Source organism: Stenella coeruleoalba (genome assembly GCF_951394435.1).
Source record: "Stenella coeruleoalba genome assembly, chromosome: 7".
In the NCBI taxonomy this organism is placed as follows: Eukaryota; Metazoa; Chordata; class Mammalia; order Artiodactyla; family Delphinidae; genus Stenella; species Stenella coeruleoalba.
In genome coordinates, this window is record NC_137153.1 from 21,052,873 (window position 1) to 21,078,854 (window position 25,982).

General features: G+C 43.1%; 1 protein-coding gene across 1 annotated transcript in view; it reads right to left on the reverse strand.

Annotated features, from left to right (window-relative positions):
- The window catches only part of DOCK5 (dedicator of cytokinesis 5), a 224,045-nt gene that overhangs the window by 121,898 nt on the left and 76,165 nt on the right, over positions 1-25,982 (reverse strand). The window contains exons 3-5 of the mRNA XM_079927762.1: positions 16,379-16,419; positions 11,268-11,323; positions 9,366-9,540 (exon numbers count right to left, since the gene is read on the reverse strand). Coding sequence (XP_079783888.1) covers positions 9,366-9,540; positions 11,268-11,323; positions 16,379-16,419 — 272 coding nt within the window. The remainder of the gene's footprint in view (positions 1-9,365; positions 9,541-11,267; positions 11,324-16,378; positions 16,420-25,982) is intronic.

The following is a 25,982-nucleotide window of genomic DNA, read 5'->3' on the forward strand; positions in this document are numbered from 1 at the left end:
CCATCCGGAAACTGTTAGACCTGGAATAATGAAACCATTATTCTGGGCTTCAGTAAGAACTTCCTGTAACTGAACTAAAATTAACTTACAACCAGCTAATTATTTGTGCCTCAGTCATATTGAGTCTAATACTTGATATCCATGCCATTATGACCCTGGTTCTACCTAAAGGATTCATTCATTAAAAAAAAGAAAAAAAAAGGCAATAAGCATTTACCACGTGCTGGAAATAAAGTTCCTGCACATTCCAGAAGGAGAATGCAGCAATAAATAAGTAAACTTTTATATACATATATGTAAATATATTTAAATTATATAGTAAATATAAATATATCAATATCATATATATTACATACATTATATGTATATAATATTTATGTATACACACGCAGGATAATTTCAGATTATAAAAAGTGCAAGAAGGAAATAGGGCAATATGATAGGGTGTACCTAGGGGAAGGAGGCCACTTGAGATAGAACAGTCAGGAAAAACTGTTCTGTGCATTCCTTTTGATACACAAATATATACCATCACCCCCTATATACTATGAGACCACTTCTTTTTTATTTATAGGTGAAGAGTCATGATATATTTGTATAACCATACACTTCTAAAATGATAGGGAAAATTAGGTACAGCAATCCCAGGTACAGACACCTGGGTCATGTTATCGACTAGAATCAGGGCTGAAAATATCCAAGATACTCGTGAAGAACCAGTAAATGTGGAGTGAAGAGCCCTCAGCCTAAGTGGGGACAGTGAAGACATCAATGGGATTAGCAGATGTGGTAAGAGCCCTACAAGAAGTTCAAGGTTCTATGAGAACACAGAAGAAAGAGAGGAAGAACTCATTTATCTGCGATTGCAATAGGCTCTGCTAATACCATTGATCTGAAAAACACAGAACGCGCAAGCTGATGAAAATTCTGAAACCGCCTACATTTTATGCTTTTAGCATTTTCTGAATTGCCTCTTTCTCATCAGCCAGTCTTTAGAAAAACATAAATGAGACTTTTAAAAGCAAAGGTAAAACGACCCTGTGTTTGTTCATTCAATTCCATATAAAATGTTTCCAACTCATTGTCTTTCTAACTGAGAAATTAAGCCCATGAAACTTTAGGGATCTTTTTTTCTTCTTGCAATCTATTTTTCTACTCCTAGTTAGTTTTTTTTCAATGTTTTCTCATTTTAATTAAGATATGAGGTCTCATAATATGGTAAGGAAAGGGCTCTGAGACTCAGGGGATCCACTATGAGACAGCGCTTTGTTTGGGGCATATATTCACAAGTCCTTGGTCTCAGTTATATGACACACTATTCAAAGCAATTTAATTACTGCCTGTCTATATCAGCCTGCTTGGCCAAGAGTTCCCCCCCAAGAAGGATGAAGATGGTCATTCTTTTCTGGTTCACTTTGCCAAATTAATTGTGAGTAGACACGCTGGAACACACCAAAGGAAGCGACTTTTCCATTTACTTTAAGGAAACAGATTTTGTTGCCACATTCCTAAGATTGTTCTACGTGGATGTTCTATGCAGTAGCTGGCCCCTGACACTTTCTGGGTTCCTGGGGAAGCAAATGAGGACAGGTGAGGAGAAAATCAAGCTCTCCCCATCAACACCAGAAGCCAAGGACTCAGGTCTCCATCTTTCCTCCCTGTTACACCCAAGCCTGCCCATTACAGAGTGCCTTTTCTCCTGTCTCTAGCCTCCACTAATCTCAGTCTTTTTATACTAGCAGCCATTGTCACAGAATTCAGGAGGGCAAGGAATGTATTTAATAATTTCTTTGATCCTCTCCGCAGAATAAGCCTGGGACACAGGAGCGACCGAAAAACAAACTGTGACCGCTTGAACTTAAAATAACACTCTGGGGCTTCCCCGGTGGCACAGTGGTTGAGAGTCTGCCTGCCGATGCAGGGGACACGGGTTCGTGCCCCAGTCCAGGAAGATCCCACATGCCGTGGAGCGGCTGGGCCCGTGAGCTATGGCCGCTGAGCCTGCGCTCCGCAACAGGAGAGGCCACAACAGTGAGAGGCCCACGTACCGCAAAAAATAATAATAATAATAAAATAACACTCTGGTTTCGGTTTGAGGAATAGCTACACAAAATAGAGAAATCTAAATATTCTTCTAACTAGACAGTAAGGATACTCCTGTATTTGCTTAGAAGTTATCCCTCTTTTCTACCTGACGATCTTTGAGGTCTCACTTTTTACATTTCTATTCTGGGTGTCTTTTTTTTTTTTTTTTTTTAAGAATTTCTAAAGAGAAGAAAAAAGGGACAAGAAGAAAAGAAACAGCTTTATCTTCAATAGCGGTAGAAATACTGAAGCCATCCTTTGAGTCATTTAGAAATTCTGAGGGCCACTGAGACAATTGGTACCACCCCACTGGGTGTCAGAAAACCTGGGTTCTATTCTTCACTTTCTTTCCCAAAGAATGCGGACCAGAGTCAAAAGCCTCTTTCTCTGGGCCTCCACCCCACCTCTCCCTCTGAAAAAGAATCAGTATTTCCTCTGTCCACCAACCTCTCCTCTTCCACTGTAAACCTTCTTTGCTGAAAGTACAGGGGACTTGGTCTCTATCTCTAATTCCATCACTAACTTGGCTAAGTGACTTTGAGCAAATTATTCCCTCTGGGATATGCCCATCTGTAAAATCGGGGGACCAGCAATGAGATCCATTCCCAAGGATAAGCGTCTTCAAGTCTATGGCTGAGACATTAAATTCAATTACTCCTCCAAGCAACTTCCTGATTAAATATATCTGACTCGGACCGTCTCGGTCCTGATGTACTCACACAGTGTGGTGGCTCTATATCAAATTTCCCCCGTATATAGCTCTTCGAAATGAATCTCATGTCTTTTCTGAGTATCTGGACCTTCCGGGAACCGGGATGGTTGGTGTCTTGGTCTTTCTGTGTCCTGTGCTGCGCTGACCCTTAGCTCTGGGAGGACATGAATCCGCAGGGGCCCAGCCTCTCTTCCCATCCATCCATCTTAGTGCTTTTTCTGTCAGCTAAAGGCTTGGCCTGACTAGCAAACGCTCGATTTTTAAAGAAAAGATTCTGGTAAAAGACAGTTTTCGCCTCTGGAAGTAGTGCAGGAAATCCTGGAAGCCCGGCACCAAAGTCAGAGGAAAGCAAAACTGGAAAAACACCCAAAGCGCCACCTCTGCCCTGTTCTGGCCATCGCCCCATCTCCTCCTGCCTCTCCTGAGAGCCATGCATCAAAGCAGGGCTTGCAACTCACAGCTGAAATGCCCTGACACCAGGACGAAGCTTTCTATGGGAATTTTCTGTCCTTAGTAATAAGCGATCAGACGCCCGGCTTCAACCTTGAGATCAGCTTAATTACACTTCAGAGCATATCCTCCAGCAGCCAGTAATAACCACCAGTTCAAAAAGATTAGACCTGAGTAGCTTTAATCTGCCTGGATATGCAAAGATGGGATGAAAGGGCAATTCATGGTGTGTCCGGCAAGTCTCCCCACCCCCGCCTTGGTGACAGGCACTTTCTCTGCTCTAGATTTTTACAGGACTGCAGGCCAGCCCTAGGTTCTATTTTGCTGGTAAATTTTCAATGAGAGGAGATCAATCCTTTCAACGAACTGCATTTTAGCAATTAAGTTCACTTGATTCAACAAGATGTATTAACCACCTTCCACCACCAGGCTCTTCTGCAATCTCTTTTCCATAAGAAAATCGGATCAGGTTCATTCTGCCGAACTTGTATGAACAAAACAGCCTGGCTGACCAAACCTCGCCAAACCATTTCGCCCACTGGAAGGTGGGAAACAGCACTGCACTTAATCTCAGGGTGAGGCATTAGAGAGTATGTTTATGATGACCAAACACCTCAGAATTCCTGGGACAGCTCCTCTTCCAAAAAGTCTTGTCCCGACGTCCCCACAAATATACTCCAACTTGTCAGTTTTCAAGACCTGAGTTTTAGTTGAGAAAATAGGATAAGTATGATGTGGGGTGCAGATCTGTGCATATTCAAAAAGTATAACTGGGTTGTCACTGGAAAGGTAAACTTAGATATGACATCCAACCATCGTGTAGAAATCAATGCATAGGGGTCCCCCCTTCTAGCTGAGGCAACTCACATGGCAGGGAAGAAGGAAAAGAAGCCAAGTTCAGCTCACTGGATCTACTTTTCACGGCTGGGGAAACCCGCAAGGTCCTGAGAGGCAGCAGGAAAGAATGAATGGAATACTTTAAAACTAGCCACCTAGCGTAGCTCAGTGACTCTAGGGCTGGAAGGGAGCCCACCGGGTAGGTAGCAGGCACACCCTTAAACGAGCTCAGGGCAAAATTCCATGTGGATCTAGTTCTCCTAACACTTTTCAACATGAATCAGCTCTTTCCTGAAGCAATGTAGCAAGGGGAGAGTCAGGGGCTGTCACATTTTGACGATGTGCAGGCACTGTCCCAGGAATGTGACACAGATTATCTTATTGAATTCTACAGCAAATCTGCAAGGCATGTGTAATATATAATTACCACTGAAGCCCAGGAAAGGAAAACTCAGGAGGTCAAAGGACTTGTGTGGGCTGTAAAATCCTCTAGTGGCACATCCTGAACCAAAATCCCTGCCTGCAGAATCTGTGTTCTTCCTGCCTGGGTTTGTTTGCACTAACTATGACTGGGTTTGTTATTTTTTTCTGAATATAAAAGCGCATACCAAGTAAAGGAGCAAGTGAGAATTTTTTTTTTTTTTTTGGCCACACGGCGCAGCCTATGGGATCTTAGTTCCCCGACCAGGGATTGAACCCGGGCCCTCAGCAGTAAAAGCGTGGAGTCCTAATCTCTGGACTGCCAGGGAATTCCCAGCAAGTCAGAATTTAAGAACCAGCCGCCTGTCTGACCCCAATGCCCCCGGTTTTGCCATTTCACCAGGCAACCACGTCCTCCTTCACAGCGTTCCCTCCTTTCCTGATCAAGCACTGAAAACGCCCGGTAAATAGGTTCCAATGCAGGATCAGCAGTGCAGGCAAAGTTCGTCAGAAACTGCGGTGCATTTGCAGGCAGCATCTGCGTGCTTCCCTTTTCCTTTCTGGAATGATCCCTGTCTCTTGGACTGGAACCTAAGCTAAGGATGCTCACTATCTACGGGGAGAAACACATAGACTAGCTACTGAGTGCTCAAGGCCTCTCCGCCTAAGACCACACACAAGACAAAGGAAGTGACCTTGGATAAGGGGGAACAGGGAAGGGAGCTTCAGAGTCTCCCAGTCTGGCCAGAGCTACGGCGAGCCAGGCTGCCCCGAGGGAGGACGGACATCCAGGGTGGCGACTGTTTCCAGCTAAGACATCAAGACTCTCATGCTCACGTTTGCAGAGTCCTTGAGGGTCTGCCTGCGCAATGATTTCTATTTTTTTTTTTTTCACACTACGATAGTTAATTTTATTTGTTCAAGGACTCATCTTGCAAGCATTAAACCAAGCTTGGGCTTTGATTCTGGGAGCCCAGATTCACATACTTAGGAAGATAAGAGCAGACTGTGCTCCATGTATAGGGATGAAAACTAAAGGCTCGTGGTTAATCACACTGCAGTTTTAAGTTTCTACAGCCTAGCGGCCAGATGTCACAGGTCCTTTAGGTCCTTCTGGATGTCCCAGATGATTTCTTTTTATACACTCACAACGCTATGGAGTAAACAAGGCAGATTTTGCATCATTTTAACAGATGGGTACAATCCAGCAGACACTTGGAGACTTCAAGCACTTCGTCCAAAACCAGAGTCAGTTAGGGCAGGGCCTGGATGAGAAACCATGCTTCCTAATTTCTAGTCCCCTGTCTGTCCCCTACAGCTTGCTTCTTCTCCAAAGCATACAGGAAAGATAATAAATTCATAAATAATACTAATATAACAAAGAGAAAAAAGGAACGTGCGGGAATTACCATTTCTTCTTTCTACTCTGGATGGGTGGGTTCCTCTCTCCTTGGCATGGCCGCCACATCCCCGCTTTAAAACATATTTATGGTAATTTCACAAGGTTATGGTATGACTGCTAAAAAGAAATCACAGCTATACAAATATCTTTCCCTTCTAGAATAATTACCTGTGTCTACATGGCTGGGTTTAACCTGGTTAGTGGATTGTATTTTCTTCTCACTTAGGACTCTGTACCTACCTCCTAAATTTCTCATGAACTGAGACTGATAAGAAGAGAACTAAGAAATGTGTTGTAGAGAAAGGCGGAGGCTCTAAGATGTCTTTAAAGACACCAAACACAATACCTGGTTTCATAATCTGTGGGAGAAAATGCGTGAGAGATAAAAGTACTGATGTAGATTAGGAAAACCTGTATTCATCTTTACACAGACTGAAGGAACTTACACAGAGTCAGAAAGCAAACACCAATAAAAATGCTTGTGTGGGGCCTCCCTGGTGGCGCAGTGGTTAACAATCTGCCTGCCAATGCAGGGGACACGGGTATGAGCCCTGGTCCGGGAAGATCTCACATGCCGCTTGCAGAGCAACTCAGCCCATGCGCCACAACTACTGAGCCTGCGCTCTAGAGCCCGTGAGCCACAGCTACTGAGTCCGCTCACCACAACTACTGAGCCCATGCGCCACAACTACCGAAGCCCGTGTGCCTAGAACCCATGCTCCGCAGCAAGAGAAGCCACCGCAATGAGAAGCCCGCTCACCACAAGGAAGAACAGCCCCCTCTCGCCGCAACTAGAGAAAGCTCGCGCGCAGCAACAAAGACCCAGTGCAGTCAAAAATAAATAAATTAAATAAATTTATTTTTTTTAAAAATGTGTGCGTGTACACACGCATGTCTCGGGGCGGGGGGGCGGTGATTGAAACCTACAGATCTGGGTTCCCTTAACTTTTTTCCCAGTGAATCATAATATTTAAGGCTTGTTACTTTTTTTAATATAATATTTATTTATTTATCTAGGCTGCGCCGGGTCTTAGTTGCAGCATGCAGGATCTTCATTGCAGCATGTTTATTTGCAGCACGTAGGCTCTTAGTTGCGGCACGCGGGATCTAGTTCCCTGACCAAGGGTCAAACCTGGGTCCCCTGGATTGGGAGCATGGAGTCTTACCCGCTGGACCACCAGGGAAGCCCCAAGACTGGCTACTTTGCCATACAGATTTTTGAGAAAGCCATTTCAGAAATTCTGCCTGAAGTGAACTGTCAATGCTTTAGGAAGGGACAGAAAAAAGAAAGCCAAGATTTCCATTTGAAATGGATCATTTCTGAATGGGTGAGCATGCTATCAAAAGAAGGAGCAGATTCTCAGCCCTATCAACTGATTAACATCCCCACAATGAATACCTTCTAGTCAACCAATAGCAGCTATAAGACATCTAAAAAATAACTCACAACAACAAAATAATTATTTTATGAGATGTCAAGATTAAGATGGGAAATGTGCTGCCCCCCCCCCCCCCGAGAGGAGGGTGGAATTTTCTTTTTTTTTTTTTTAACTTAGAACTCAATTCTGCTATTAAATAGTGGAACTTCCACATAGGAAATCCTCAACCAGAGCTTAAAAGATTTTGGAAACACAAATACAGGAATCATATTTCTTCCTCCCTGGCTCACTTATTTCTCATTCCTAGTCAATAGCAGACTTGGCACAATTATCTGTGGACACGTACTAGACACAGATCATGAACTAAGCCCAAGAGTTGTGTTTTAGCAAGAAGAAAACTCTAGCTCATTCCTGCTCTCCACTCTTGTAGATTACAGCTGTAAAAATCTCATTTCCCAGTACTTATTAGCTAATACGTTTTTCACCACTCGTCAATTTCCAGAAAGACTATGTTGAGGAACTCACCCATCCATCAACCTTGTTACATCCACCACTAACCAATCGATTAACCGGAACCAGAGAGTGCTTTCAATAGAAGGAGATCGATGTAGGCAAAGGGCTTAAAACAGCATCTCTCCCCAGCTTGTGAGTTAAGAATTTACAGGTTAGCTCTCTCCTCGATGAAACATAAAGAGATCAAAAGATCACTTGCATTACAAGGCACTGTGCCCCAGGGGCCAGATGATTGGTTCAGGAGGAAGTGCTCCCATAGTCCAGAAGGAAACATTATGGATTGGTGTGTTCGGAGACACATTATGAAGAAAAAAGGACTTCAGCGGGGGCCTTGAAGGATGGGCAGGCGGAGAAAAATCACGTGCTTTTCCACAGAAGGGGTTGGTGATTTCTATTGCTGTGCTCCACCCTGGGAAACCAAAGCCCTGGGAAATGATCTTATACTAACTGCTAGAAGTTATGGTAGAATGAGTTTCGATTCCTGTTTTTAGTACAAGGGTCTAGAGTGACGTGCTCCCAGTTACTTAGTAAGATCGGCTTTTGAGAGTTAAAATGTAGAATCAATATATGACTGAAAAAAACTTGGACGAACTAAGCCACATAAGGAAAGAGACCGGCTCCCAGGCATTGAGTCGAGTCCTGACTGATCTCATTCACACATTGGGCCGGGGAATATATCAGTACATTCCTAGGAATTCTTAGTCAGCCATGGAAGCCTGGAAGATGCCTACAGAAGGCAAGACCTCATGATGCCTACCCACAAGGTCTCCAGGAAAGAGGAAACTTTAGAAAACAGTGTCTATGCATTCACAGTGCCTGAGAAAGGAGCTTCCTAAAGTGGACATGGGTGCAGGCTTGCTGCCGTCAGACTCAAGGTTCTTGGCCTCCTGCAAGATGGCTGCCCCAGGTGTTCTCAGACTGATAATATTGTTAAGTGCTAGATTTACCTTGCCTTGACTGTAAACCCACACACAAAACTTGTGATTATGGTTTATCAGGGAGAGCATGTGCTGGTTCCTGGGTCATTTCCCACTGACCTGGCATATCTTATTAGCATCCTAAGGTCAAACCATTGCTGCGAGAAACAGTACTATGAGTTGGCCTCAAAAAGAAGACTCTTCAGAGCATGGTTTAATATGATTCATGTTCCAGCATCGGTAAGGTACACAGAAGGTAGAGAGTGCACCCTCATAGGAGCCCTCATGGGGCTGAGCACTGAAACAGTGACAAATGTCTATTCACTGGGATACACACAGAGGCTAAGAGCAGGTCCCTCAATTTCCCCATTGATAAACTGGTAATAATTACAGCTACTTTATAGGAGTGTTATGAGCATTAATAGTTCCTGGCACTTAGTAGGGACGATGTGTTTGCAGCTCCTACTATCCTTATAACTTTACAATCAGCATGCGAGTTGGGAAAATACTGACCTAATGATTATGCCCACCTCCTCCACCACCCACATCATCAACCGCTCTACATGGCGAAAGTGGGAATCTGCTGGTTATCAGCCATTGCGCTGTCCGGGTAAGATACACCCACTCCATACAGAGAGCTAATGAGTGGCCGATCCCTTGCAGCAGAACAGATGGGCTGAGGGCCCAGGAATAATGCCACAGGCTCCAAGCACCAGGGGCAAACTCACCACGTAGAGCTTGCGCCAGATGACGGCCCATTCCCGCAGTGTCGAGGTGAGCTCCTGTACCAGTGGGAGCTCCCCGGGAATCACAGTCTCGTGCTGCCTAAAGAGAACAGAAAGATGCTCCCTTCACTCGGGGTGGATCACCGTGGCTTTTCTGGATGGAGGTCATGATCCCCACAACTCAAAGATGGGAATGGGCTGGCTGGGCTTCAACCAAAAAAAAACCTTGTCCATTTAGGGAAGGTTTGGGTAGAGAATTTTTACCACATCAAGCAGCTGAGAAAAGAGAAAGAGCTTAACACACCCCGATTTCTCGAAATGAATGGGTATAGAGCCCAGCCTCTATCTCCCCATTCTGGATCTTTACAGGAGCTTCAAATACCAACCAGGCTGGCTACAGCAATTGCCAGGGATGGAAGCCCAAATCCAGTACTTTCGCTTGTTCTGCCAAGCAGCCATTTCACTAGGGAGGGTGGGTGGGTGGAGAAGTGTTCATGGCACAAGGGTCCTGGGGCTTGGAGCCTCACACAGGACCTGCTGTGGGACTGAGGTGGGACCCTCTTCTGCAGTGGTACTAGGTTTGTTTCTCATCTGCTGTCTCACTGCACAGAAAACGTACATATGCCCAAATCCTCACTTAAAGCAGACTTTTAACAAGGCAAACCTGACACTCATGCACATAAATCCCGTCTGGTATTTTTATGATTAGCAAAAGGAGACAAGGAGAGAGCAAAAGCAGGCAAACAAATGGGGATTAGTGGTGGGACTGCCAGGCGTAAATAAGAATACAAGACACCCCGTTAGGTTTGGATTTCAGATAGATTAAAATAATTTTTAAGCGTAAGTATGTCTCGGGAAATATCTGAGACGTGCATGCAAAAAATTACTTGTTATCTGAATTTCAAATTTAACTGGGCATCCTGCATTTTACCTGGCAACATTAGTTGGTTGGGAATATGCCCCCAACCCTGCCCTTCCACCAACGTGGCTGTAAGTGACCCTGGAGGCTGCCTAGGAATCAGAAAGAAGATTCTCCAGGAGGGCAAGACAACTGTTTTTCAGCCCTGATTATGTGTGAATTTGGGCACGTCTCCATCTCTCGTCTATAAAACGAGGGTGCAGGACTTATGGCTGAGAATGTTCTCTGCCGCTGTTAGCCACAGAGCCTGTGTGACCCACTCCACACTCTCTAACGGCCCTGGGATTCCTGCTCCAGGCTCTCTTTATTCCCTCCTTAACTCTCCTGCCCGCTGGCTCACCAGCTCAGTGGATTTTCTCTGCAGAGCGCATTCGCACACATTAGTTAGTTCATAATTTCATATCAAGTTCATGACCTACGTGGGGACGGGTTTGTTTTCTCTGATTTGCAGGGGGAAAGCCCCAGGTGCACTGACTCGTCCAAGGTTCAGAGCTGAATAGTGCAGGGTGTTGTATGCTCACCTATCACCCCCCAAGGTTCCCAAACAGGCGACTCTCAGGTCTCAAGGGCCAAAGAGCACCAAATATTCGTGTACGTGCACACTCACGCGCGCACGCACACACACACGTGCACGCGATCAGTGAGCAGCCAGTGCAAGAGGAAAGTAAAGGCCCTCTCCATTCATTATCTGTCTTTACTGTTCTGTGGAAGGAATAAGTATCGAAACAGAAGACAGAAGAAGGAAAGATGTCAGGAAACAGTTTTTATTCATTTCCCTTTCATCCGAGAAGTGGAATTGATGAGCTGAGACAATAATGCACAAAATGGTATTTTCTGACTTCATAAAATCTATAAGGATACTTTACATCTTCCTCACCTGGTAGGCGTCTTCCTACATTAGAACTTACCCACGGTCTTCTACAGTGGCCTCTTTCAAATGGATATATGTTTCAGGAAAAATACCCTACGGAGAGAAGAACTTGGGTTACGTGGCCGTAAAAATCTCAGCCCAAAGTAAGGAGCACAGACAGCAGCAAGGATGAGTGGGGGAGGGGAAAGGACGCCTGGATAACAGCTACAGTTTGCAGTCAAGGTTGCGGGACATCAATTACATCCCCTGCCTACCTAAATGAAAGCAAGCCTGAAACACTGAAAAGGTATAAATTAATCCTCGGGTTCAGAGAGCATAAAATAAATGCTCTGTAAATGACCAGGCATACATGCCCGGGTCAGCTCAGAGCTGCCATAATGGTAAAGTGTTTAATAGTGAGATCTTAAAACCCCTCCAGGTCCTACATGCCATGATATGCTTCCCTTAAAGGGTTTCATATAATTAGTGAGATGGAGGGCTATGTACTTACTGGCCCATAAAATTATAGTGATTTTCTAGAGTCATTCCCCTCAGCACTTTCACTTAAACAAAATGCATGGAATCAATTAGGACTTGTTATCTGGTTATTTTTAGCACTTTCCAGTCTCAAATTGCTCTCCATTCTATGTCCCTAAGAGGCAATTCGTCGATGGTATTGTGACATTGCCCCTGGGGAAACTAAGCCCAGAAAGACCTAAGAGAAACACTGTAAAGTGGTGGGTAAAAACTGCAGAACTGAAGATTGCATCTAACCAACAGGAAGCAAGCCATGGATGTGAGTTTTCTTAAAAGCCGAAAGCTTCTGTTATTCAACCGCATGATATGCTCATCAATAAACAGAGACACTGCCATCTAGAAAAGCACTGCTGGTCCCTGTTTTATGGTACTTCTCAGGCCAGACCGGGAGAAGCAGAAGAAGCTGTTCAACAGGCCCCATTGGCTCAACTGCTCATAGCCCTGAGCCTGTAGATGTGCGACCACGTGGACACCCAACGTCAGGGGAGACTGACCACAGGATGGGAGAGGGATGGCTCACTCCCTGGGAGGCTGGGTCAGGGATGCGTGCGTACCCAGTGATCCTTAATCCATTCAGAGCCAGAAAACTAGTGCATTTCAACCCCGGTTGGTCTTGCGTCTAGTTTTATGTGCTATGTTTATCTGAGCAATTCTCTCCTTTCTCTCTTTTAATCCTTTGCCAGTAAAACAGGAAACAGCAAGAAAATTGGAGACTATGCTGCTCCCAGCATTGGTGATGACAAGGTAGATCCTGCCACTGCTCGAGTCAGAAGCAAAATGGCCATCCTTTCCCACCAGGCAGGAAGAACCAAAAAAAAAAGCACAGGCATACCCGCCCTTCCTCACGTTCAGAAACGGGCAGGTGTGGGGCATGTGAGTGAGAAAGCATTATCCCAATCTTGTGACTCATGAAGACCCAGAACACACGTAGAGACAAGGTAACACCGACCTCTTTCATTATAGGGACAGGATTCAGAGTGATTTTGGAAAACCAATCAAAGAGTTAAATACAAACAAAAATTCAATGTGTGTGTAATTCCTTCTGGGCCAGATTAACGGGGTTCCAAAGCTCCAGATCTGTCCTAAGGATGCCTAAGAAACCTTGGGTGTTTCTTCTATCCGCTAGGTTGAGGTAAATGTTTTGTTGACGACGATCTTACGACGATCTTTGTGGAGAACCAGGCTTGGATGCCCATCGCTCACCTTGATGACAGGATGCTGAGTGAAATGAGCCAGACACGAGAGGACAATTACTGTCTGATCTCACTTGTATGAAGGACCTAGAGGAGTCAAATTCATAGGGACAGAAGTAGAACGGGGGTTAACAGGGGCTGGAGGAGGGAGGAAGGGGAAGTTTGCATTTAGTGGGTACAGAGTTTCAGTTTGGGATCATGAAAAAGTTCTAGAGTTGGATCTGGTATGTTTGCACAACAATGTGAACGTACTTAATACCCCTGCACTGGCCATTTTAAAAGAGTTAACGTAGTAATTTTTTTATCAAGTATATTTTACTACAATAAAAAAGCTGTCCAGAAATCATAAAAAGGTGGAGCGTCGAAACCACTAAAATAGAAGTTATCAGGAGCCGTATTTGCAGGTTAAAATAAGATGTAACACCGCTGGTCCCAAGCAATATCCTGGCAGAAGATTTTTCAAATCAAAATAAAGGACCAATTAACGGTTTCAAACATCTATAATCTGATGACTGGTCTCCCAATAACTGGGAGAAATCCAAAATTGAAACATTCGTAATACAAGTGGCTTATTTTATGATGTCTAAGCAGATAATTTATACTGGGTATACAGACATGATTTTCACATTAAGAGAGTATCTATGTTGTTGTATTTTCACTCTGTTACTTGCAGGCATCATCTTTCCATGATAACATAGGTCCACTTACAGCCATTTAATTGCTCTGGTAAATCTGGTAAAGGGCTGTAGGCCCTTTCCTACACCATTCTGACACACAGAAAGCCAGAATAAACCTAGGTAATATATTTCTGATTCACAGCCTATCTCTCAGTTTTGCTTGTGCTATACCAATGCAACCTACCCACTTGAGGGGGGGAAAAAAATGAACTAATGATTTTCCAGATATTGCCCTTATCTAGAATTCCATAATCCTGCCAGGATCAATAATCAGTTTCTGCAAAGCTCTTGGCTTCTTCCATTTGTAAAACCACTAGCATGTTTTATCACCACTCTAACCGGTTAGGTCTGCTTGTAAATAACACCAAAAATTTCCATTAAAACAATAGGCTTTTCAAATAGCTCTTCCCCTAAAGCCTGGCAAACAAGGAAATAGCATAAGGAATAGCATTTCAACTAGGCTGGATTCCCTAATGAAGGGGTGTCAAAGTTGAGCATAATTCATGACAGCTGACTTGGAATTCCCTGTTTTTCCTACTACAAAGATATTTCAACTTATAAGTCAACAAGGAAATGCATGGCCCTTGTTTGTACTATTATTTCACTGAACTACAAAGTTTAGCTATCAAGAACTAAGAAAAGCTCTTACTGAAATAATTCTTTTCGAGAGTGAGATTGGAAGTTTAAAAGGGTTTCAAAAAACTTTAAAACACACCGAGACCTTGTCATTTAGATCTTAGTGAAGCACCCCATCCACCCACTTTCCAAAGCAGACAACAGATGGGTTCTGATGTATCACAGGATACCTTAGAGATGTTCCGAAAAGATTCTTACAGACTGTAGACTCTCTGAAAGGGAAAACTGTGGTCTGGGGCCTTGTTTCAACACAATTCACATTCACCAGTTAAAAAATTCCCTTGGATCTTAAAGTTCAGATGATCTTTTCTGAGAGTGGATTTTTGTTTATGTTTTAAAATTCACTTTTTTTTTAAAGGATTGGTAATTAAGCGACATTAAGTATTGCTGCTCCTGAAGAAATTGAGAACTTCAAAATTGTTCACTCTATTCATGCTTTGAAAAATAACTACCACCTCCATAATTATGAGTAAAATAAACACTATACGGTTAAACCCAAACCAAGAAGCAGAGGTGGCTGTAAACGAGGTTCTCTAGTGAACAAGCATCCCAGAAGAAAAGGTCTTCTGCTTTGGTCCTGTCATGCTCTCATTCACGCCAGCACGTCTGCTATCTTAGGTCCTTATATGAAAGCTTGGGGAAACTAAAGTCAGCAAGAGATTATTCATTTAATCAAATAATTTATCATTGTTTTCATTATAATTAAGCTGAAAATGAAGACATGGGACACAAGCATCTAACTGTGGGTAGAAAAATTCAGCATCAGGATTTGGGGAGGGATAAAAGGATCAAAATTGTGGGAGTTGATACCTGCATTAAAAGCAAATACGCCTTTATTTTGGTAGATTAGTAACCTGTCACAGTTAGTAAACTGTGTGTGTACACACACATGTGCAAATACTGAGTGCTATCTGAGAGTCAACAACATAGAAAGCTTGAGTAGGACTGTCCTGTTTTGGGGGGTTTTTTGGGTGTACCACGCAGCACATGGGATCTTAGCTCCCTGACCAGAAATCGAACCCAAGCCTGCTGCACTGGAAGCACAGAGCCTTAACCATTGGACCACCAGGGAAGTCCAGGACAGTCCTGGTTTTAGATGGCCCTATACCTTGTGGGAAAGTGTTCTTCTGGGCCCGTAGCTCTTTTGAGACTGTGTGCTACCATCACTTCTGTACTGTGCCACAACTGAAGAGTTAAACCTGTGGATTTGTGAGGGGTTTTTTTGTTTTTGTTTTTTTTACTTAGCTGTTGATAAATTCTGAAATGTTCCTCTCACCCCTCCCAATTCACTATTTTGCATGTGAACTAACTGTGAAATAGTACGACCCTATCCACTTTGTTCTTTTCAAAAGAAAAGTGCTGACAGGCTATGCTGTCCCAACGTGCAGTGTCACAGGAAAAGTGCTGACCTGACCTAAAATACACTGAGGGGGTATTAACCTAACTCACAGATTTTCTATAGCCTGATGATTAGCAGTTTGGGCACTGCCAAAAGGAACCCACGAGGGTCAGTATTTTTCAAGCTCTTTGCCCGTGATGAGACAGCAACCCAGCACTACTATCATAAAATATAATGAAAAATCCATAAAATACTGTAAAATATATACCTAACACGAAAGTTTCCTGAAACACTACTTACCGTCGCATTCTATTCTCTATTTTTCAGTGTTGTTTTTAAAGAAAATGTTGGTCATAACCCACTCTACTGATTTCAGTTTGAAAACTACTATTCTGGTTTAACCATTTTTTAATAAAGGAAAGAGTCAAGTGGAAATGGGGAGACCCTCTGGTTCTGAGATTTCAGCACTGGAACTAAAGGATAAAGGGAGAAGCCCACGTCCCCCCGCAAAACAGAGCAATGTCCCTGTGTGACCCTACGGCTCAGCTTGAGGGAACCAGTAGCAAGAAGTCCGCAGAGGCCCTACCCGGGGTGTCAAATTCACCTCCGGCCTTTATCCTTGAGTTGGCTGGTGGGAAATATGGCCAAGGTCAGAGAATTTGCTTTCAAATCTAAAGACTAGCCGTCAAAGAGAAAGCAAACTAGGTCTACAGACAGCAGATAATGGAATCAGATACGACCACACAAAACTAGCACACAGATTTCAAACTAAAACGATAAGCCATACCTTTTTAGATTTATTTTGGAGGGTATATCCTCTGTACCAACCTGTCAGGGTAGAAGAGAACACAAAATCTTTTGTTATCTGGGACAATATAAAGACATTAGCAATATACGTCCTCATCTTAGGATACTGGGATGGAATCTAGATCTACTTCAGAGCTTTATTCTCTTGATAACTAAAGGATTTAAAGTTCACTTAGAACCATGCCTCATCCCTACTCCTTTGGAGAAAGGATAGAACAACAAAAAAACAAACAAGACAGAAGGCAGCCCAACCTCTCAACACCTTAATACCTCCCAGCATTCAATGAATGTTTTTGTATAAATGAACATGAACTTTCATCCATTTATATACATTCTGAAAGTCACCTTATCCTATTACGACAGATTATACTATTAAAATAGATATTTTAAAATAATTTATATATATTCTCTCCCTCTCGCCTTCTCTCCTACTCCCACTTCCCTCCTCCCAAGTTCCCAAGTTAAGAACCAATATTCTGGAACAATTTTAAATCGGAGTAGCAAACCTTATATGCATAAATATTTACACCTAAAAACAAACTGAAATAAATAATGAAACAACATTTTAAACAATTCTTGGCAATGCTACAATACCCCCTACAATGAAAAGATTTTATGTGTTTGCTTAACGAGGCTTTAAGTCTTTAACTTCCTTTCAAAAATTCCGATCAGTACACATATTCCTATGCATGTGTTTCCCACCCTCTATCTTGTAAAGGGAGTATACTAATCTAATCTGTCCATAAACAGATATTGTATACAACATATTTATTGAACACCTACTATAGGTAATTCACTGTAATAATTTTCCTCATTCCCCATGCCCATGAGGCATCAGTGTGGTCATCTTGCTTAAGTAAACCCTGTTGTCCGTGGTCCAGATGTGTAAAGTAGCCATACACACACAGTGAGCAGACGCAGGCTGTAATGAAAACTTTAGGCATCCTATTTCTGGACGAAACTATTATATAACTGGAAAATGTACACACACTCCCATGTTCATAGCAGCACTACTTACAATAGCCAAGACATGGAAACGACCTAAATGTCCACCAACAAATGAATGGATAAAGAAAATGTGGTACATATATACAATGGAATACTACTCAGCCATAATGCATTAACATGGATGGACCTAAAGATGATCATACTAAGTTATATGTGGAATCTAAAATACGACACAAATAAACCTATCTACGAAACAGAAACAGACTCACAGACATAGAGAACAGACCTGTGGTTGCCAAGGGGGAGGGGGAGGGGGAAGTGATGGATTGGGAGTTTGGGATTAGCAAACTACTATATAGAGAATGGATAAACAACAAGATCCTACTGTATAGCACAGGGAACTATATCCGATATCCTGTAATAAACTATAATGGAAAAGAATACAAAAAAGAACATATATAACTGAATCACTTTGCTGTAGACCAGAAGCTAACACAACATTGTAAATCAACTACACTTCTATAAAAAAATTAATTAAAAAAATATTTCAGGCAGCTGTTAACAGCATTCTAGAACTCTCTTGTAATTTGTTCTATATAAAACCATCCAACACTGGACACGCAATCTGTTTTGGGTATGTTAAAGCAGAGAGTTGAATTTACCTTCTTTGAGCATGGATTTATTAATATTTTCACAAATTTTTAAACTGTCAGTATTCACACATGTTAAGGATTTTGCTATTTTTTCACCAGTTAGAATGGGGTATTATGCTGTGAACTGGTTATAGGTTTGCATCAAGGCCCATGGCTGACAAAAAGATATCTGAACAGGAAAACACTGCTCCCAATTTAAGATGCCAAAATGCACGCGAGATCCAGTTATACCCACACCAAACAATTCTCCCAGGCCTCAAGAGTCTTCACCCATCTATACACACTTGCTTCGTTCTGCTAACACATGAAAATGACTTCCGCGGGACTTCCCTGGTGGCGCAGTGGTTAAGAATCCGCCTGCCAATGCAGGGGACACGGGTTCGAGCCCTGGTCCGGGAAGATCCTACATGCCGCGGAACAGCTAAGCCCGTGTGCCACAGGTACTGAGCCTACATTCAAGGGCTCGCGAGCCACAACTACTGAGCCCACTAGCCGCAACTAATGAAGCCCGCACACCTACAGCCCGTGCTCCGCAACAAGAGAAGCCACGGCAATGAGAAGCCCGCGCACCGCAACTAGAAAAGCCTGCGCACAGCAACAGAGACCCAACACAGACAAAAATAAAAAATAAAATAAACTTATTTTAAAAAAGTAAAATGACTTTTGCGTGAATAAATGGCTTCAACTCCATCCTGGGCTGGGGAGGGGGAGGCAAGCTGGGAAACAAGACTTTAGTCTCTTCCAAGCAGTTTTCATCTCTCTATGTCCTATAAACCCAAGATGTTACAACACAGACTGGGTCCACTTTCAGAGGGGAATTTATCTGTACTTTTGTCAATAATGTTTTTGCACAGCTGTCCATCACAGAATTATACTTCCGAAACCTGTCGTTTTTGAAAACTTTTTTTTTTTAACCTCCTAAGTCTTCTCTAGAATTGTGGTGTGTGCATAACCCCTATCTAAAGGCTCAAAATTATGACGCTGAATTTTACGAAAGTGAACGCTCATGTTCCTTGGCATTAGGTAGTAGCAGAACACTGTCTATTTCTGGAGTTTTCATCATAAACTGTCAGGACTCCATAAATTCAATAGCTTAAACGCAAGGGATTAGTAATAGTTCAAGAGTAGGTTTGCTCATTTCCACATTACCAACCAGGGTTGTGATACAAGCAAGAACATGATTTTCCAATTAATCCCAACATTTAAAGCAAGATAATTACAGTTAAATATGGTATGCTACTGAATGCGTATCAGCAAGCAGCTACAATCAATGAGTTGTGTGAACCGGTCAGACTCTCAGATGCTTTCTTAAGTGAGGAAATGGTGGGGGGATGGTGAGTCCAGAGGACTAGTCTCACTTATAATTAGGTGAAATGACCATCTCAAAAAGTAAGCTTCCAGCAACCACGTGGAACATCAAAAGTGATTCTACGCTAAGGGTTGCTCTTCGGTTCAGGAAAAGTCATTTCTGTTTTCCTGGGACTGTCCCATTCCAGAATAAAAATCTGTCCTCTCCAATTTAAAAATATCAGAGAGTCTCTAATTCCAGCGTCAAAGTCGCTTACTTTATCTGGTTTCTCAGATCATCTCCATCAGCTAAGACTCCACCACCTGCTCCATTTCACCTCACCTGTCCAGATGCATCTCTGGCCACTGCCCACTTCCTGGCTCCCATAGGACAGGTCCCTTACTCGGCTCTCTGCCCCCTCTACATGCAACCATTCAACAAATATTTATCAAGCACTAGTTTAGATACCACGATGCAGTGGAGAGCAAGAGTTATCATGAAGATTACACTCTAATGTAAAATAAATACATATATATATAGCTATATGATGATCTCAGAGAATGACAGTGCTAGGAAGAAGCACTCAAGGAGAGCACATGGCAGAAAATGATTCGTAAACATGGGACATGATGTCACATAAGGTGACCAAGGAAAGGCCACTGTGAGAAGCTAAATGGAACCAGTCACGAAAGAGGAGACAGCAACAAGAAGGTGGTCAGAGGGAGGCATGATTCTGGGTCCTGACTGCCTATTAGATTCAAAATACCGATGCCTGGGCCACATCCCCAATACTCTTGATTTAACTGGACTCGGGGGGGGGGGGGCCCATGCTTCTAAAAAGTTCCCCTGGTGATGCTACCATGCACCACACACATAGGTATCATGGACCATGGAGGAACTGGGGTTTTAGCCTAAGCACAAGGGGAATCCCCTGGAAGGTTCTAAATGACATCATGCCTCACACTTTAAAAGATCATGCTGGCTGCTCTAGAAGAATGGATTGTCGAGGTGACACACGGTGGAGAAAGGACACCAGTGAGGAGAGGGGCAGGTACAACGAAAACGGGGAGAGATACAAAGACGGAGGACCTATTTGGAATCGATAAGAGTCGCTCGTGATTTAGCTGGGACTAGCCATTAACTGGGGAAAGAAAGGCAAATACTCAAGGGCACTTAGGTCCTGGGTGTAAGCAAATGAGTGGATGGTATTCTTCTTTGGTAGGAGAAGACTGAAAAAAGAAAAACACTCGGGAATAGGAGACAGAGTCAGGAGACCTATTTGGTCTTCTGCTTCCCATCCTGAACAAGGGAGCCCTGAGCTATCAGGGGGGATGGGGCAACTTAGGCATCTGCAAAGGTGTGGCTGGGAGGATCCACACGGGACCAGGCTGGCATGGGTTGTCAGAGCCCAAGCAGAACAAGGTGTGCAGCCACGTGAGCGTGTGGGGCTCACGTGGGGCGTTAGAGCCTGAGTGGGGTGAGGAGAAGGCCATCCACATGGGACTTGGGGCGGGGGTGGACTGCCACGGGTTATCAGAGGTGAGGAAGCCGTCCATGTGGGAGAAGGTGGTAATGAAGAGGGGGAGGGGCTACATGCAGGGGAATTGAGCAAATATGCAAACATATTAGAAGTAGTGGAAGCCCGGCTTCCTGCTCTCACAGCAGGGGGTTACAAGTACAGAAAGCGAAAATACTAGAATGAACCCTGTGATGCTGAGTTGGAATTGAAGGTATCCCCATGCACTCATGACTTTTAAAATGCATAGAGAAGTCAAAATTCATAGAGGTGTTCATCTATATTTATACACACATGCATATTAGCCCTAGCTCTGCTGACATACCTGTTGAGTTTCTATTTTTCTGACCCAGATGCAGCTGATGGACATCTCAGAAAGAAGCCCTGGAACTGGCCCAGAGAGCATCCAGACCAAACTGAAGGCAGAGGACAGAGGATTCCATGAGGAACAAATCCAAGGAAAAAAATGGAGCTGTGAAATTATCTCATCTGTCTGAACATATTAGAGGGAGGCAAATGATTCTGTCAGAAAGTCTGGCTATGAAATCGAGGTAGGTCCACAGAGAACCAAGAAAAAAGAAATAACACCTCTAGAAAAACCTAGTATTCAAGAAGGGAAATGTTATCAAGGTACATGGATAGGTTCTGCTTGCTTATACCCCACGGGCATAATAATCTAAATAATAACTATCTTTAAAACAACAGGGCTTCCCTGGTGGCGCAGTGGTTGGGAGTCCGCCTGCCGATGCAGGGGACGCAGGTTCGTGCCCCGGTCTGGGAGGATCCCACATCCCGCGGAGCAGCTGGGCTCGTGAGTCATGGCCGCTGAGCCTGCGCTCCACAACGGGAGAGGCCACAACAGTGAGAGGCCCGCGTACCGCAAAAAAAAAAATAAATAAATAAACAAACAAACAAAAAATTATGATATATCTATACTGGGAGAGCTCCATTAGGGACAAATAGGTATATGTGTGCTTGGTGAGGAGTATAAGAGAACAAAATCCTTACCTTCCATAAAGAGCAGTGTATAAATAAATATAAAAATGGAAATAGCAAGTAATAGAAGCATAGTTATTTAGAAATGAAAAAGGCATATATCACAAAATTGGCTGAAGGAGCTGAAAATGGAATCAGAAACCAAGAGGAACTGGCAAAGGACTGTTGTTTTTCATTATAAACTTTGTAGAAATGACTTCACTTTTAAAACTATATCATTTATGACAATGACAAAATTTTTAAAAAATACACTGCATTAAAAAAAAAACACTGCATACACTTCTTGGTAAGTCAGGGCTAGGCAAAGGCACAAAATAGGGAAAGAAAATAGATCTAGGTTGAGGGTGGCGTGGATTTGACTACAAAGGGACACGGGAGAATTCTGGGGGGCCGACAGAATTGTCCTATCTCTGGATTGGGGTGGTGTTTCATGATTGCATGCATTTGTCAAAAAAACCTGCTGAACTACACTCAATGGGTGAATTTTACTTAATGCAAATGATACTTTAAAAAAAAGACATGAGGGCTTCCCTGGTGGCGCAGTGGTTGAGAGTCCGCCTGCCGATGCAGGGGACACGGGTTCGTGCCCCGGTCCGGGAAGATCCCACATGCCGTGGAGCGGCTGGGCCCATGAGCCATGGCCGCTGAGCCTGCGCGTCCGGAGCCTGTGCTCCGCAACGGGAGAGGCCACAAGAGTGAGAGGCCTGCGTACCGCAAAAAAAAAAAAAAAAAAAAAGACATGAGATACCATTATACACCCACCAGAAGAGCTAAATTTAAAAAAGACTGACTGGATATGGCTAATTGGAACTCTCTTACGTTACTGGAAGTTTCTTTTAAGATTAAAGATACACATGACCTATGACCCAGAAATATCCCCACACTCCTAAGTATTTCCTCAAGATCAAAGGAAACCTGATCTGTAAGAATACTTTACGAGAATACTCATCGAAGCATTCTGAATAGCCCAAAACTGGAACCCATCAAAATGTACATCAATAGAGTATCGACAAACTGTGGATATTCATATAATGGAATATTAGGTGGCGATAAAATGGAATGAACTACAGTTATAAGCAACATCATGGGTGAACCTAAAAACCATGCTGAATAAAAGAAACCAAATACAACAGACACGCATAATTCCATTTATATAAAGTTGAAGAGGAGGCAAACTAATCAATCCGTGGTGATCTAAATTAGAACAGTAGTTGTTTTTTGGGAGTGGGAATTATATGGAGGAAGGTGACAGGGAACTTTCTGGAGCACAGGAAATATTCTATATCTTGACTGGGGTATTAGGCACATGTGGTACATTCATTTGTTAAAACTCCTTGAATTGCATACCTAAGATGAGTGCATTTCACTGTATATACATTTTACTGCCATTTCTAAAAACCATGACAAATGTACACTAGCAAATGAACATGACAAAGTATCCAACCAAAGTGACACAGAATTCAACCATAAAGGCACTGTTCAAATATTACTGAACATTTTTGTTGGAAACTACCTTGAAACCAGTTTGAGTCACGTGTGAAAAATCAAAGCTTTTACGCCAGTTTCTCCACTGCTTTTACCTTGTTCCGTGCCTCTCCAATGACAGTATTAATCTTACTCACTTTGTGCGCCAAAACTGATTCTGAACGAGTCCTACTATTTCCAAAAGTTCAACACACATTGGAGATTCATTTATTCATTCAACAAACAGATGCTTAGAAGAGCAAGACCTACAACATCTCCATCCTTCTTGGTCTTGTTTTATAACAGGAAGAGAAACATATATACGTGTGAACACACAAAGCTATGAATAGTCATTTCATAACGGGCTAAAAGTTATGAAGGAAGGAGTGGCAATGCATCCCAGTGTTCACTGCAGCACTATTTACAATAGCCAAGATGTGCTTAAATGCCCATCGACACGAGAATGGATAAAGAAGATGTGGTATTTATATACAATGGAATATTGCTCAGCCATAAAAAAAAGAATGAAATAATGCCATTTGCAGCAACACGGATGGACCTAGAAATTAGTGTACTAAGTGAGGTAAGTGAGACAGAGAAAGACAAATATATGCATGCGGAATCTAAAACAATGATGCAAATGAACTTATTAACAAAAACAGAAACAGACTCAGACTTAGAAAACAAACTTATGGTCACCAGAGGCGAAAGGTTGGAGGGAGGGATAAATTAGGAGTTTGGGATTACCATTACATACTACTATATACAAAATAGATAACCAACAAGGGCCTACTATATATCCCAGGGAACTCTACTCAATATTTTATAATAACCTATAAGGGAAAGGAATCTGGAAAAAAAGAATAAACACATACGTAAGTATATGTATGTTTAAATGAATCACTTTGCTGTACACCTGAAACTAACAGCACTGTAAATCAGCTATACTTCGAGTAAAAAAAAAAAGAAGAGTGACAAGTGGAAGTGGGGTTACTTCAGTGTATGTGGTTAGAAAATCCTCTCTGCGGACAAGCAACTGGAGCTGAAGATTCACATTGCTAATGTGGTCACTCATTTATTATACATAAAAACACTTATTCAACCCCAGCTGCCAGACACTGTCTTCAAGGAGGAAGGAAATAGATCGTAAACAAATAATGAAATACAAAAGGCCCTTTTTTTTTAAACATCTTTACTGGAGTATAATTGCTTTACAATGGTGTGTTAGTTTCTGCTGTATAACAAAGTGAATCAGCTATAGATATACATACATCCCTATGTGTCCTCCCTCTTACGTCTCCCTCCCACCCTCCCTATCCCACCCCTCTAGGTGAACACAAAGCACTGAGCTGATCTCCCTGTGCTATGCGGCTACAAAAGGCCCTTTAATGGTAATGCTTGGAGACTGGCACACAAAGGGAGGGGTATGAATATGCTGAAGACAATTACTGACCCGGACTCTGAAGATCTTTTTGAACCATAAAAGCACCATTTAGATGTGTAAGGCATGGAGCATTTTGCAAAATCTCTCCTCATTTTGCAGTCCCAGGATAAATTTGTTTCCTCTCCGCCCCCTCCATCAATAAATTATTTTTTTTATTGTGGTAAATTATACATAACATAAAATTTAACATTTTAACCATTTTTAAGTATACAGTTCATTGGCATTAAACACATTCACACTGTTGTGCGATCATAAATAAATAACTTTTGACCTCCCGGGAATTAAAGGCAAGAAACAGATAGGGAGCCGTTGTTTCTATGTACCCTCACTGTGTGTGTGCCAGGGGAGGGTCCACAGAGGAGAAGGAGGTGCTAAATCCTGTTGTTTTTTTTAAGTGTCACGGGCCTGGTAGCTCTCTGGGTGAAGCACAGTTAATTAGGCCAAGGTCAAAGTTCCATCCCTCGTGGGCCAGGTAAGCCTGTCAGGTTTCCATGGCCACAGCCTGCCCTCCCATCCCCAGTAAGTGTCCCTCGGAGAGATGGCTGAGGTCCCTCCCTCTAGGGAAGCTGAGAAGTAGCCACACTGCGTGCAAACCCCTCCCGGGACAGCCGGCTTGGTTGCTGCATCTTTATCTGAAGGCAGCACAGAGCCCTGGGGGTTCAGGATGTCCACTTTCTGAATGCAAGGACCATCTCAGTGAGGCTTTTGAAACTAAGTTCAAAGGCAGAAAGTGGAGGGATGCAAAGACAGTAAAGGACGATTCTATTCTTTTGTAACTTTTTGTGAGACAAATCAGTCATCTGGGTTAATGATCGGATCAATTTTGTGCCTCTGAGACAGGCACATCCAGTAACTGCTGGAAGTTTGAGCTCCAAAGAACTCAGAGTTCACGGAAACTTAACACCCTCACCTCAAAAAAGACGAAACACAGGCAAGGAACTGAACAGGTTGTCCAAAGTCAAGCGGTGACTTACTAGCTAAGCTGGGGGTCAGAGCACAGGTCTCCTACTGCCCAGTTCATAGTTCGCTGCCTCCCCAGCTCCCCTGCTGGGGGGATGGGGCAAATGGGATACTTGCTCAAGGCACTGCCTCTTAGAGGAAGGAAGCTTGGCCACAGAATCCTCTCAATATAAACCCCACATGCACAAGTGCGGCAAGTCAGCAGAAAAGAAAGAGATGTGGTTTCCATCTTTTATTTCTTGAATGAACAAGGAAGAGACCTGTCTTTGCGGTACCTGGCACACAGCAGACACTCAATAAACTTCTGATGAATAT